This window comes from Leopardus geoffroyi, chromosome B4, assembly GCF_018350155.1.
Source record: "Leopardus geoffroyi isolate Oge1 chromosome B4, O.geoffroyi_Oge1_pat1.0, whole genome shotgun sequence".
Taxonomy (NCBI): domain Eukaryota; kingdom Metazoa; phylum Chordata; class Mammalia; order Carnivora; family Felidae; genus Leopardus; species Leopardus geoffroyi.
The window spans coordinates 12,649,669-12,665,161 of NC_059341.1; the positions used below are offsets into that span (position 1 = coordinate 12,649,669).

The 15,493-nt window shown below is 47.8% G+C and overlaps 1 protein-coding gene across 12 annotated transcripts in view; it reads right to left on the minus strand.

The window, feature by feature from the left end:
* FRMD4A (FERM domain containing 4A) overlaps positions 1 to 15,493 on the minus strand; it is a 612,832-nt gene that overhangs the window by 94,626 nt on the left and 502,713 nt on the right. For all 12 annotated transcript variants that reach the window (XM_045464721.1, XM_045464725.1, XM_045464723.1 and 9 more), the window contains 3 exons: positions 6,037 to 6,120; positions 1,011 to 1,076; positions 708 to 765 (listed from right to left, as the gene is read on the minus strand). In XM_045464721.1, coding sequence (XP_045320677.1) covers positions 708 to 765; positions 1,011 to 1,076; positions 6,037 to 6,120 — 208 coding nt within the window. The remainder of the gene's footprint in view (positions 1 to 707; positions 766 to 1,010; positions 1,077 to 6,036; positions 6,121 to 15,493) is intronic.

Genomic DNA, 15,493 nt, shown 5'->3' on the forward strand with positions numbered 1-15,493 from the left:
GGTTGAACTGTCTTGCATTCAGAAATGTTTTCATTTCAGCTGGACTTTGGGCAAGGACTTAATCTTTCCATGTTGGGGTCAATTAAAGAAGGGAAATTATCCTGTCTCATCACAGATAAGGGCACACGGGCATGTCATTATCTATTATTTCAAGGAAGGGATCCCAGTCTGGAGCATTACGGTAAAATCAAGAAAAATTGAGCATAGGGTTCATGTTCCATGGGACTTGCCATCACAACATTTAAGAAGACACATCTTGTCTTCTTAAACAGCCATGTACTTAATTTGTCAGCCTCTAAGGCCGGCCCTCCTCCTCCAAAATTGCCTGTGTGGCATTTGACCACCAAGAAAAACATTGCTGATTCTGCCTAAGGTTTTTGTTCTCCACAGTTCACTGCCTTCAGAGGGAATCGTCCTACTGAGAGGCTCTGCGGTCCTGACATCCCAGGATTCTTCTGAGAATCAAAGGAAGAAGGGACTCATTATACCCACTTTGCATGAGAGAACATGAGTTTTGGAAAGTGACTGCATCAAGTCTTCCGACGTGGGGGAATGTTCCAGCGCCCCAACCCTCCTCAGCACACAATCATCTCGACCAAGTCCTCTATCATGCCTATCCGTCCCCACCCCCCAAAATCTTCAGTAAGATTAAAAAGGAAAAACTGAGAAGTGTTTCTGTTTTTTTTTAGGGCAGGCTTGGTACTTACTTTCACTGCATAATAGTGAACCCCGTAGGTTGGGAGAGACTCCACGATGCTCATGTAGCTGGGAAGAGAGAACACACACACACAGGTGGTTATTCGGCAGGTCTGGAATCAGAGACATATTTATGTGTGCGTGTGTGTGTGTGACAAAGCTCTCAGAGTGATTATTTACCTGAAAATTGAAACTGAACCCTCGTCGCCCCCCCGGGAGTTATGTGTCTTTGCGAACAGAACTGAACAACCCTGCCACATGCTATATGAACACACACAAACACAGCCTCGTGGGCACTGGGAGAGGCCACTTACTTTACAATTGCTTGACCTCTGGTCTGGCCGTTCAGTTTCTTGTAGTGCTCAATGACTCGGTCCTCACTAGAATTGCAACACAAAGATGGTGTTACGTACGGTCCCTAGGTCAACGGTCAGCACCCTGCTGACGGAGAACCTTCTTCCGAACCTGAGCAACGTCCTGAGAAGTTCCAAGGAGCCAACAGCTCCTGGAGAAAGGATTTGTCCTGAAGTGGCATTTCTGAACTCAGCCTACGTGAGGTGTTTTGGGCTACAGTTTTACTTGGGGTCAGCTCCCTGCAAGAAATGCTACCATGGCAGATGAGGAAGAAGCAGTGAGCATGTGTCTCCCTGGAGAGGGACACAGAGCCGGGGACAAGAAGAGGCCGGCTGGCTGGGGGTCAGGGGGGACGCTGTGGCAGAATGCCCGCATTTTCCTCGTCGTCTGCATCCCCTGGATCCTGTCTGCACACGGCCTCACAGGGGAGGGCAGGCACTGACCTCAATAGAATGCCCACGTCTTCCCTATCATGAATTAGTGGTCAGTGTTGAGGGCTCCCAAGGAGGATGGAAAGTTCTGGAATTTGGGCCTGGCTAACACAATCCATGAGGCAATCCAAGGCCCAGAGAAGCCCTGGGAAACAATGAGGCAGCTACCAGAAGTGAGATGGGAATGCCACAATGTCCTGAAATCTCAGCTCTAAAACAGCAAGAGACTGGCTTGTGCCTTGGGAGACACCCGCCAGCCAAACCCCTCTTTGACAGGGTGGGGGGCACGAAGGGACTCTCTGAGAAGGGACTCTGGTGCCCAGACAGCCATGGCAGCTGAAGCACAGAGCCAACCTGGGGAGTCACAGGGAAAGCACATCCCACTTGCAGAGGAGTCAAGTCCAAAAGGCCCGGCCTCCGTGACCTGGCCACACCGCCAGGAGCCTCATTCCTCCACCTTCTCCCCACCCCTTTCTCACCCCAGGCCCGTGGGCTTCATGACAGGAGGCAATGAAGGAGGGATGAACCCTCAAGACCTCCTTGGCTGGCCTTCGTTATTTATTATGAATTTGGTATTCCAGAGTTGATCTAAAGCCTTATTTGCCAACTTTTTTTTTTCTTTAGGAAAAAAAGAAAGGCCATTTCTGAGGGCCATGTGTTCTGTAGGTTCAGTAACTACCACGTGGGGGTAATTTATTGACTTTCCGATCGCTCTCTGAATCTTCAACGGCTGTCTCTTCATTTTAGTATTCCGAAATCTGGTGTACGTGAAGATTACCTGACTTGACAAGAAAGCACTTTTCTAAACACCCCCAACAGGAACTGGCTAGCTCCAAGGAAGCTTCCTTTGGCCGGAGAGTCGTTTCGGTGGTTCCTGGACACCTGTTCGGAGAAGGGCAGATGCCCCTTTCTCCTTGGCTCCCAGACAACCCCTCCGCTTTGAGTGTGACAGAGCCCTTCTCCTGAGCGAAGTCTCCAGCAGCGTCGTGTTCGGGCTGGGCCCCCCACCTCACCAGACCTTCAGAGCGAGACCTTCAGGGTCTGCTCTTCTGTCTCCCTGCCCACCCCTTCAATCAGCGGCTGGGTTGGGCGTGTTTCCTAGCACAGGGTTTCGAATTTTGTGAGGTCAACCTGTGGATCCAGGGGTAAGCAACTCAGGGGCGACAGGAGCCAATTTCCTTCCCAGTTTGGGGAGAGAAGGTCCCCGGGCGGCGAAGGCGAGATAAAAATCAATGTAGGGCTGTAGCTGCGAACACAGTCGAGGCTCACACAAACACTGGTTAAAGTCAGAAACGCCGTCAGGCAGCTGTTCAGCTGTTTGCCAACCAAATGGCTTCTCAGGGCTTGACAGCTGCAGGAATCTGCCACCCCTCGTTTCTCTGTACCTCCTGATGACCCAGGCCATCTGTGAGACCACGGTATGCAGCTTCTCCTTCCCCAGCTCTCCCCGCTCTGAAACACCATGGACCCAGCACGCGCCATGCTGACTGAGAACCCACTCTGCTCCCTGCCCCCCTCCTCCTTCCTCTGGAATTTACAGATAGCCCAAGGGCACTGGGCTCTGTGGACAGTTTCCCAGCTACCCTGGATCTCTGGTAGGGAGTTATCGATGGGATAACTGTAAAAAAGGCACCAGCCACAGAATCCCAAAACACTATTTGGAGGACACTGTGTTACATAAAGGAGGAAGACAGATGATTCCGGCTGACTGTGCCTAGCCACGTCATTCTGGGAGATCATCTCTCTGCAGGCAGCGGCCCAGAAAACCCACGGGGATGGAGGTATGGTTCCCTGTCTGGCAGGAGCCATCGCCTGCACTGGTCAGTGATTTTGGAGTAAAGATAGATGCCCCTGCATACCCTGTAGGGGTGGTTTGGCCGGGGGGGGGGGTGCCCAGCATTTGCAAGCTAGGCCCTTGAGAGAATCCAGGTCAGGGCCCTGCTACTGCTCTGTTCTATGGCCCTGGGCGTGTAATTCTAACCGTCTGCATCACCTGTCCCCCCGATAGGGAAATCCCATGGAATAGAAGTCCAAGCTGGTTACACGCTTGGGGAAAATTAGTAGAAAGCATTACTGCACGATTACTCAGCATTATGATGTACCTTTCACTACATGCTAATTGCATTATGTGACTTCTTACTTCTGCTCTTGCTTACAGTCTGGATCCAGTAGGTATGGTTAATTCCGCTTTATGGGTGGGAAATTGAGGCGGCAGAGAAGTAACTGAAGCTTCCCGTGCTATTCAGAGACATGGCTGGGATTCTAAACCCCGCGGCTTTGCTCTCTAAGCTGTGATGCCTTTCCCGACTAGTGTGGACGGGCTCCCTATGGCTTAGTCCAGCCTAAGGGTTGTCTGCTGCATCCGTGAAGCCTAGCGAGAGCGGGAGAGCCTGGAAGAAGGGCAAATATCCGTCGCCCTTCAGGGACGATCAGGGCAACATGAGGCTGTGGGCAACCTGATAGAGACTGTGGTGTCAGAGCAAGTGAAAGTCTCTTCCACCGACAAGGGGTCATGGTTAATCGTAGAGACGCGTGATGATGCTGTGGCCGAGGAAAGTCTACGGACACGCAAGTCTGTCTCCGGTCTATGGAGCACGAATAGCATTTATCCCTTCCTGAAGTCTTTGCTTTTTAGAAATCCAAATGAGTAGGTTGGAATATCGAGACCGACTTCAACCAGCCAACTGCAGTGAATAAGGCATTTTTTCGGCAATGCACCAACAAGATGGGCCATGCGGCTGGCGTGTCTGTGCATAGGCTGGGCTGTGCTCCCTGAGGGCACCTGTTTCAAAAATCTCACTTCCTCCATTCCGTGTCTTCCCCGTGAGTACACACAGGGGCACGGGTGCCACTGGGTCCAAGTGAGGCCCAGGGAAAGCGCTGGCCGGGCCCCAGAGATTGGAGGGGTGTCGGTAAAGACGAAGCTGTTCATATGAACACAAAAGACGAGAGCGACATGAAGGAAGACATTTCTGTATTAGAAGTAACATGTGAGCGTGGAACAGACTGTGGAGATCACGAAAGAGAGAAAGAGAGAGAGACACACACACAGAGACTGAGAAGGAGCTGGTAAGCATAGGGTGTACATGGCGGGAAACAAATGAATGAGGAGGTCGCTGAGGGATGGTTTAGATTAAAAGCAACTCTGACCCCAGAAAACCCAGCCCCCGCCTGGCAAATTCATCCCCTTGGTGCAGGAACTACTTGTCTCCAGAACTATATTCTCGTGTCTCTCTTTCACCATTGGTTTCCCCAATACAAACAGCTGGTGGGGGAGGGGGACACGGACGATGAGGCCCAGGGGACACGGGGGACCGGGGAGAGGGCGGCACGGCTCCATGAGCGAGGGGACAGGAGCGTCGTCTGTTGGTGTGCACAGGTGCAGGCCGCCAAGCTGGCAGCATGGGAGCGGACACACGCACGGGTGAGTCTGCAGGTGAGACAGATTCTGTCCCTGGGGGGGCAGGTTAGGATTCTATAAAGCCACCATGCATTCACCTCCATGTTTGTGCAGGACATGCAGCAAAAAACCAGCTCAGAGAGACGAGATGGTGGGGGACGGGGGGTGCCAGCACCCCGGGGGCAGGGGGGCTCTCTGCCCCTGGGACTCAGCGTCTCATTTCTGCTCCCGCTGCCCCATCACTTGGTCTCTTGAGGGGAAACGACCTGTGACCCAGAGTTGAACCCGCTAATGCCGTGTGTATCACCACCCACCCTAACCCAGCCATTGGAATCTCTGGGAGCCACCTGAATAACTGAACCACTAGTGTGCTGCCTGCAAAAGTGTCCAGACGAGACGAAATGTTAGCAATCCAGACGTTGCACAAAGCAGATTCAAGAGGTGTTTACAAGCGTCGCATGTTACAGTTTATCAGGACTGACCTGCGACTTTTGTTTTATTATTACTGCTTTTGTTGTTGTTGTTAATAAAAGCACTCATTGCTTGTTGCAAAGGACTCAGAAGGAACACGAGGGCCATGGCAGTGCACTCCTCCTGGGTCTGTGGTGAGGGCCACCCGGGGACACAGGCCCCACCCGATCGCGACCAGAACCACAATCCAGGACCCTTTCGCGCGCCTGTTTTGTTCGGAATCAGTAATCCAGGGCCTGACGGATGAACTAGGGTGTAATGTTCCACGGCGGCCAAATCAGGAGATAAGAAACATTGTGGGAAAATCAAAGAATCAATCTCTCTCTTCTGCAAATGAAAAAAAAAAAAAAAAACCCGCAGTTCTCCCACATCTCCAAACCTCACACATCCTGTCATCAAATGACAGGGATTCCAGAATGAAACTCGAGCAGCACTTGAAAGGGTCTCCAAGGAGGCAAAGCCTCCAAAGTGAAATTTTAGACGTTTTTTTTTTTTTTTTTCCTTAAGAGAAAGAAAATAGAAAATGGCAAACCGTGCCACTTAAATACATGCTGAAAATGCTTTGGCCAAGACCTAAGCCGCTTCTACAAGTTGCAGTGGGGCCGGCTGGGGTCCTGGTGCCCTGGCCCCTAGTGCCCCGGGAGGGCTCGCTCCTGATGGGTGCGCCGAGGGGGTGCGGCTTACCAGTAGGCCAGGGAGGGGTGCTCCTTCAGGGCTTGAGTGGGGAGCGCCGGCAGCTTCTTTAAGTCACTCCTCACCACCTCATTGCTGGAAGACAGGGAGGGCACACAGACAATGCCAAGGAATGGTTCACCCTCCGAGAAAACCACCGCACTGTGTGATCCGCCCCGCCCGGCCCCGGCAGCCTCAGCCGAGACCCCACATCTGTTCCCTTTTAATGAAAACTGGACGGGGGAGGGGGGTAGGAAGGGGTGCTCCCTTTTAATTGATTGATTTAATATAGAGGAAAGAGAACACACGAGGTGCAGAGCCCAGAAGGCCTCTCCTCTGGGGCACAGAACAGGTCAGGGCATCGTGCTCACAGATGGCCCGTATGTGGAGCGGGGCACACGCCCAGGGCCCCTGAGCAGCACAAATCTGGGAAGAGAAGGGTCAACGGTGTCTGTGGGAGAAGCTCCTGGGGTCCCATCACGGGCTCTGGGGGCCCCAACGGGCAACCTGACTGCTTCTCCTTGAGATCTGTTTCCCTCAAGAACACACAATGCTGGTTTTCTCTGCTTGGATCGTCTGCACACTGGAGACTGTTGTCCAAAATATGAGAAAAAAAAAAAAAAACCTTCTGCTTTTGGGCCACCTGGGTGGCTCAGTTGGTTAAGCATCAGGCTTTGGCTCGGGTCACGATCGCACAGTTCTTGAGTTCGAGCCCCAGCATCGGCTCGCTGCTGTCAGTGCGGAGTCCGCTTCAGATCCTCTGTCTCCCTCTCTCTGTGCCCCTCCCCTGCTCGTTTCTCTCTCCCTCTCTCCAAAATAAAGATCAAAAAAGAAAGAAAGAAAGAAAGAAAGAAAGAAAGAAAGAAAGAAAGAAAGAAGAAAGAAAGAAAGAAAGAAAGAAAGAAAGAAAGAAAGAAATGACAAGACCTGGAAATGACTCCAAGAGTGGGAAGTGGATTATCTGGTCCTAGACGCAGGTCCCGGCACCAGAAATTCTGTTCCCCGCCCCCCACCCCCCCAACCAGCTCCCATGTTGTCAGGTTAGAAGGACACTTAAAACTCCCCTAGTTGTAACCAGGCTTCTTCAGAGGCTTGACTCCTCTCTGCACCCTCAACAGACCTGCATCCCCGCTGGGCCAGGGCACTGGGGTCTGCACGCACTCTTCACCTCCAGAGGCAATTACTGGCCTCCTCCTTGGGATGGCTTTGGCCTTTAGAGCAGCTCACGGCCCCTGCCCCGCTGGCAAGGGCTCACCCCGTGGAGCCTGCCTTGGTCCACAGTTCTAACCAAGGCCACAGTAGCAGCTTCTGTGCTCCTCGCACAGAGCAAGGCAGATGCTGGCCCCTGGGAGGCTGAGCGATAACATCAAGACAGCAAGGAGACAGGAGCTCAGGACGTACATGTGAAGGAAGGACAGAAGGGCAGCAGAGTCACAGATGGGGAGCTCCTGAGGCAGCTGGACAGCAGACACCCCGACATCCACGCTGCAGACTGGAGGATGTGCCCTTTGGGAGAACCCACCCACCCGGAAATGCTGCCCCGGGCAACGGATCACAGCAGCTACCCTTTGCATACCAAGTGCCAGTGGGCAAACCGTTCCAGGACTTTCGGTTCGGTTCATTTATGTGGTGACAGAGAAACACACGGGGGGGGGGGGGACTGGGTGGGGACACAGCTGCTCTCCGGGTGCTTTCCAAGTGGACTGAGAAATGGTGTCAGTGGTGTTTCTGAACAGCCGACCAGAAGAACAGCTCAACGTGTTACCATATGATGCAACAAATCCAAGTACTACAGCAGCTGTCACCTACGTGGTTAGGCAAGGATTTATCAATTAATCGTTAAAAAGTTGAAGGCATTTGGGGAGCCCCTACTAGACAGGGGAAAACAGTGTAGGGGGCTCCAAAAAAGATAAGGCACAGTCTTTATCCAAGAGGTGCTTGCGAGTTAGCGGGGCGGCATGAGCGCGAACAGAAAGATAACTGATTAAGGGCAGTGGTCGATCACGTTGATTCAAACAACGCGTTCGATAGCTCAGAGGAAAGAGAGCCCCTGTGAGCTCTGGTGGAAGCAGCAGCTTTGGGGCAGGGCCTGGGTGGAGAAAAGAAATAGGAGTATCATTTTCACGGAGTTCACACGTACCCAGTAGGCAACGGCCAGCCACTGGGGGTTTTCAAATGGGTGAGCCCTCTGTGTTTGGGAAAATTCAGTTCCCAAGCAGGGTTTGGAATTTTTACTCGCATCCTATTAAGGCATCGTTCAAGCAAATATTCAGTTCACCGAACACCTGAGAGCCCTTGGGGATGAATTTCTGGATCTCGCCTCCCCTGTTTCACCACAGGAACCCTGAGAACAGGGCTTCGATTCACTGATCATCAGCGGCACCTTACCTATCAAAAGCTACTCACTCTTGTGGGATGAACTTGTGCTGGCCGAAGCCGCGGGGGGAGCAAATTCAGCTGAAGCTGGAGTTTGGGTTTTCTCACACTCATCACATTTAGAGTATATTTGGGGAAGGAGGAAGGTAAAGGAGGAAGGGATCGTCTTACGCACCAAACACTAGTTTGTTGGCAAACAAGTTTCCCCGATGACCATCGCAGGCTTGATTTCCTGGCGGGAGCCTGCCGTGGCTTCTCCAGCTCTCCCCCAGGGCAAGGTCACACGGACAGATACAACAAGAAATCACGAAGGCGTGAAGCCCGTCCAAATCCATTACATTCTGGAAGGGATCCATGGCTCTTAATCCTTCCCACAGGACAGCTATGTAGAAATGTTTTATTTGCCTTTCTGCTGTCTGTAAACATCTGTGCTAACTTAGAGGTGGTCAGCCCAGTGAAATGATCTGGCCCCACTCTGTGGCCGCGTATCGGACAGCTGCCCTGATGGCAGACCCGGTCGCTGCATCTCCAGAGGCGTGGGAAGCTACGACCTAATGAACGTCCTAGAAGTCCCCAGTTTCCTCTTTCAGGGTCATCGACTGAGACATTCCCCCCCAGAGTTCAGTGCACTTGATAAATGCCGATGTATAAGACAGCCTAAAATGGTTCATGTTCCATTTTTAGAAAAAGAAAAAAGGCCCCTTGGAGAGTCATTTGCTACACTGCGAATCAACCCAAAGTCTTCTCATTTTTAACATTCACCAGATTTTATTCCAAACTTTTGGGAAGTGGACTCTCAGTGTTGCTCTGGTCTTTGATTTAGGGGGATTTTTGAGATGATGTGTCTCTCTCCTACCACCTACACTGCTTATCATATCTGGGACATTCAAATGATCTACTAAGAACACATTCTAAGATTTCTAGCAATATATCAAACAAGGAATTTGCTGCAAATAACAGCAACATCAGATTTAACCATAAAGCGAAGGAAGACACCATAAAGCGAAGGAAGCAAAAATCAAATTTGATCAGAGGATTAGCAAAATCCACATGGGTTTGTTTCCCTTTAAAAAAACGAGGAAACACTTTTTCAGAAGATTCTCCTTAGGTTCAATGAGATGTCCATAATTTGTAGGACAAATCTGGGACACAGAGAAAATGCTTAGTGCAGCAGAATTCTTCCTGAACCCAGTGGTTTCGATGCACACGGCACTAAAACACAAAAGAGCGCTAAGCCCAGAAAGTCAAACCAGCGTAACAAGGAGGATTGTCCTGCAATTCAGGCAAGGCAACGTGATGCCTTTTCACTAACACTAATGCCTCTGCGTTTTATAAAGCTATCGTGCAGGTCAAGTTCCCCAGGGAGAGGGATTTCCTAAGTAAAAGAGCCCTACAGGTCCTCATTATCCGTAATTCCCAAATCCAAAAAGCTCTAAGAAACAGACATTTCTGTAACACCCTTGGTGGCAATCCTAACCTTTTTATAGGAGGCAACATTGGACCTTTCTCTGCCCCACTTGGTGCAAATATCCATGTTCTGGTGATGCAGGCACAGTAAGAGGTTAGGTTCCAGGACAGTGCCCCAGACACTATCACGGCGTTCAGGAACACCCTGAATCGCCCCCGTCTAAAATCTACAAATTTCAGAATTCAGAAACATCACCGACACCCTCAAGTTTCAGACCTACACTGTGGATCTGTACGACTTTATTCAATGGTACAATGAATCTAGAAAACTCTAAGATTAATAAGGCAAGTTGTATATTTTTTTCTTCTTTGCTGATCTTTAAAAACCACGCAGGAAACAATTTCTTTCCTTTTCCTTCCTCCCTGTTTTTTTGTTTGTTTGTTTGTTTGAACCAAGTTTAAGTCCTGGTTACAACAAAGAAAATGAGGTGCTTGCCTATATTCTCCCAATCACATGCTTTTTTTAGAAGTGTGTAGGGAGGGCTGGAAAAGCTCGTAGCTGGGATGTTGCCTGTAACACTTCTCCTATCGTTGTGTGAACATTTGCAGACACTGGCAACCTGAGGACCCACCGAGACTTCTCCAGCATGGGATTCTGGATTCTGGGTCTGGATCATGGATAAACAGGCTACCCTCCATGGAGGGGGAACTTGCCAACATTTATGAATTGTGTGCCTTTATTTTCTGATGCTAACTACCAATTTATCTGAGTACAGATTTCTTTCTTGACGAGTGAGTTTGGCTTCCTAGGGTGATGCAAAACGTTTTGTGAGTTTCTAACATAGCTGGGAACTTGCAAAATTCGAAACACGTTTTTAAACATTTTAGAAGTCTACAATTGAAGACAGTAATTACATGCAAACGAAACAAGCAGCAGCAACTGATTAACTTTCTACATCTCCCTTAGACTGGGAATCTTAATTTTGAAAAACTGACATAGTGTTATAGCCACGAGCCTTTCCGCTATTCACAAGGTCAACTTGAAATACCATATTGCTATTAAATAAATGCTTCACAAAGAGGCAGCTGTCATAATACAAAATCTCCTCCTTACTTTATAGCTAAACGATTCCCACAGGACTTGAAGGATATCGTCCTACAAAATCCCCTGTCTGAATATTTTCCTATGCTCAGAAAATGTGAATTACACACTTGAAAAGCTCAGGAAAATGGAATTTTGTGCATAAAACAACGATTTCTGTAACAATTTATAACTTTTCCACTTGAACATTTTGTTTCAAATTTTCACAGATTTTGTTCCTTTTCAAAAGGTCTTGTGGGCGTGAAACATTCCAGCTGCTTCTCGCTCAAAGTCCTTTCTTAAATCATGGGAAAACCATCACATACCCCTTCTCTCTCTCTCTCTCTCCCTCTCTCTTTTTGTGTGTGAAATAACATACGAGAATTACATACGTTTAAATTATTCCCACAAAAACTCTCCTTTGGGCTGACACATGTGTTTTAAGCTTAACAGAGGACTTTTCTACTAAGTTTCCAATAGGGACATTCGCAATTTGGGGTATTAAAGATGCAATTCAAACTGGTAAAGATACCAGTTCTATTCTAAATGTTCACTATTCCAAACCCCACTGTCTGAGTATTTCTTACTCTACCTAAGACTCTCAGCAAATCTATTTTGCTTACTATACGATCACCGCCAACTAGTTTCTCTCAAGACACCAATTAAAAAGTTGTAGGAAACAGGGCACCCTGGGGTGGCTCAGTCGGTTAAGTGTCTGACTCTTGGTTTCGGCTCAGGTCATGATCTCACAGTTTCATGAGTTCAAGCCCCACATCGGGCTCTGCACTGGGCAGTACGGAGCCTGCTTGAGATTCTCTCTCTGCCCCTCCCTCCCTCACTCCATTTCAAAAAGCATTAAATAATAATCATTATTATTATTTTAAGAGATAGAATTAGAAACCTGCAGGTTGATAAATCAGGACACAGCAAAATTTCTTGCATACCACTGAACTCCGCTGGGCTAATACTCTCTCACTTGGACCTGTGTTTAAGTTTGTGCAGATGTCACATAAACTGAACCCTAAGTACTCAGTCACAGCGTCGCTTCTTTTTCTGTGGCCGCTGTGTTTATTTTGGAACAGACAGAGCCTGCAAATGGAGGTTTTCCTTCCCCTGCCTCTCAGGCACATGGCAGTCTCTGAACAGGTAAGCACCACGTGGCCCACGGACCTTTACATGAAATGCTCTTAACACCAGTCTTTTTCAGGTGCTGTTTGCTTACTGGTCCTGAGAAATGTTTTGCTGGTAGAATCCTGTTTTAATGATTAGCGTCAGCGCACCCGGTCCTCTATAACAAAGATATTTCCAGGGCCCAAGGGACGGCCCAGAGTAACAGAGCTTTACCGATCTGGTTTCAATTAAATCCTGTTAACGAAAAAATTCTATAGAACAGATGTGTTTTACTGGTCCCTGTTAATGTTTGGACGGTTCTTTATACCAAAGGTAGTGTGACTCAGGCATTTATGTGTGCTGCTTGGCATAAAGCGTTTTTCTTTAAATCAGTTCACTGATTTGGCAAAAAGTTTAAAATGATCTTTTCCCCCTCTTTTGGTGGCACCCTTCTGAGAGTATCAAAAGGGTGGACAGAAAGTAAAGTGTGAGGTGATTCTCAACATCAGGAAGAGAGACTGGCTATGAGGGTTTTCAGTTAAGGTCCCCTTAGAGAAAAAAACGAAAAATCAAGTTCTTGTGTACAATGTAGCAATAAGTCTTCTGTGACATTAATACGTAACTGGGGCGCCTGGGAGGCTCAGTCGGCCAAGCGTCCAACTTTGACTCAGGTCATGATCTCAACAGCTTGTGAGTTCGAGTCCCGCGTCGGGCTCTGTGCCGACAGCTCTGAGCCCAGAGCCTGCTTCGGATTCTGCGTCTCCCTCTCTCTCTGCCCCTCCCCCACTCGCACTCTGTCTCTGTCTCTCTCTCAAAACTAAATAACACATTAAAAAAATTAAATTACAATGTAACCATACAATTTGGATATCCTGTTCAGTTGATTAAACGAGGTGTTCCTGCACTGACCTTTTCGAGGAAGAGAATCTTATTTTTTTCTATAATAACCCAAGGCTTTTCCCTTTAAATTTTTAAAACAGGAAATGTCAGTGTTCAGCACTCAAGCCACTGCAGTGTTTCTGATGCATAAAGTATGGATAAATCACGGAAAATGTGTGTTAGCTGACGAGTGTCCAGGAGGGACGATCGAATGAGAACTTTCTGTTTTTAAACCGTGTGGATCCTTTTCAACCTAATATTTGCCTCTAGAGCTGGCAAGGATAGCAGGTCTTAGGCTATTCGATTGTTTTTAAACAGAAATGCCAACTCTACGTTTCCTGATTGTGGAAGGACATCCATTTTTGTACACACGAAGACACCAGGAAGTGAAGAACGATTATCGTGCTGTGCTAAGGAAAATAATACAAGTGAGAAAATATTATTTTTCGATAAGGCTATTTCCCAAACCTTTAATGAGGGCTCACAAATCTGTCCACAATATGTTAGACTATGACATAGATTTCTTCCTGCCCCGGACAATACTTCTTATCGATCTCTATGTACCCCAGCCATTTCTTCTCAGCAACGCCCAACCCGACATCTCACGGTAAAGTCCAAGAAGATAAAGTGAGCATTTCCATTCACAGGAAAGAAAAGGGGAGCTTGGTAAGAATAAGCCTCCAGGGGTCTGCTGGGCAAGACTGAGTCCAAAAGCAGAAACAGAAGAGCCTGGGAGGGGCAGGAAGAAGAAGAATCATGATTCTGTGTTGTCTGTATACAGTTCTCCTTCTGGTAAAGTACATTAGCACTTTTGACTTCTCCCTTGTCCTTATACTTCAAGGAAACTGCTCCCATAATTTTTAGATGTGTAATATTCATTCCACTGAAATGTAGTTGTGTATGTTCCCTGACATGTAAATCTACAGAATAGTCACATCTAGAGCAAAACAGCCTTTCAGGAAGTTCGATTCGGTACCCTCTGGCTATGAAAAGGTTACTTTGTCTTTTGTGGGCGACCATTAGTTAAAAAGGTTCTTTAATCCTCTAGATTCTAGAATATCCTAGACTTAAGCCCTGGACCATGCCGCAGTGTTCTGTGCGATCGAAGCGGACCTCTCATTTTATTGATGCTGTTCAGGAAAACATATTCTATTGACGGGTATGTATGCAAGTCAAAGCCTTTCAGTTAAATGTAATGCACAGAAGTTAATGCACAGTCCTGCATGAATTATTATTAATAGACCGAACGTAACTCTACAATACTAAACTTCTCAGACTAGGACACCTAAAACGCCTAATGTTCAGCCACCAAACTAAATGTGCTCAACATTAATGCTTTGGGGATTTCCCTGGGTATAGATGGGAAAAGGCACCAACAAGGAATTTAGAATGACCTTCTCTTATTCCAAAACGCCAGGCCACTCTTGCACACAGACCGTGGGCCTGCTGCAGATGACAGGTGTTGATCAGGGCACTGCACGGAACAGATCACCTCCACCTTCCGCGACGGGAGGTCTACCCTGGCACATAGAGTGACCTTTGGGATAAGGTGTCTGACCTCTCCCTCCCGTGAAGGCTGTTTCTCTCCCCAGACAGCTGGGGACAAACAAACTGAGAGGCAGCACTTTGACAAATGAAGCTAAACCAGGATCCTTTGTTTCTCTGAGCCCCATGAGCTAGCATTCCACAGGCTCATTAAGGGACCATGAATTACTGGGAGGCCAGGCCTACAACTTCCTCCTCCCTGGCAATCCCTGAGGCCAAACGTTCCCAGGATCTGTGGGGTCAGACGACTTCACAGTTCACGTTCCATCCTGTCAGGGTACTCTCAAAAATAAATAATATCTACAGCGGAGTTCGGGGCTGGTCGAAGAAAAGGGGGGAAGAGTATCTTTGGAGAATCGATTGCACCTGGGGTTGTTAAACTATTTTTCAAGGGATCAGAAGTCTTTGTAAGATATAAAGCTGCATTTATCAAAACCCCCAAATTCCAATACCAAATGAAGGGCATAAAAAAGTAACAACTGCAAAAAAAAAAAAAAAAAAAAAACCCAAAAAACAAAAAAACAAAACAAAAAAAACCCAAACATAGTTTCTATATCCTCAAAATGTTTCATTCAACAGATTCACTGAATGGTTACTGGCCACCTATAATGTTTAAGGTCTCCTGCTAAGGCTGTAAAAAAGCCTTAATTAAAAAAAAAATTGACTACCTCTGCTTTATAGCAAGAACTTGGGAAGCCTAAACACAAGGGGCCTGGAGGTCTCCTTATGCAAATATTCAAACTGGGCTGAAGGGACTAATTTTAGAATCAGGGGTAAGCACACTGCAACCCACCAGCCCTCTGCTGGTTTTTGTATGGCCCATGAGCTAAGAATGGCTTTTATATTCTTTAAATGGTTAGAAAACAAACAATTCAAAAGAACAGTATTTCAGGATACAAGAAAATGTATATAAAATTCAAATTTCCAAGTCTATAAATAAAGTTTTATTGGAACACTGTTATACTCCTTTATTTACCTGTTGTCTACGGCTTCTTTTGCACTTACAAAGGGAGAGCTGAGTAATTACAGCAGAGACTCTATAGCCTGCAAAACCCAAGATTATTTACCATC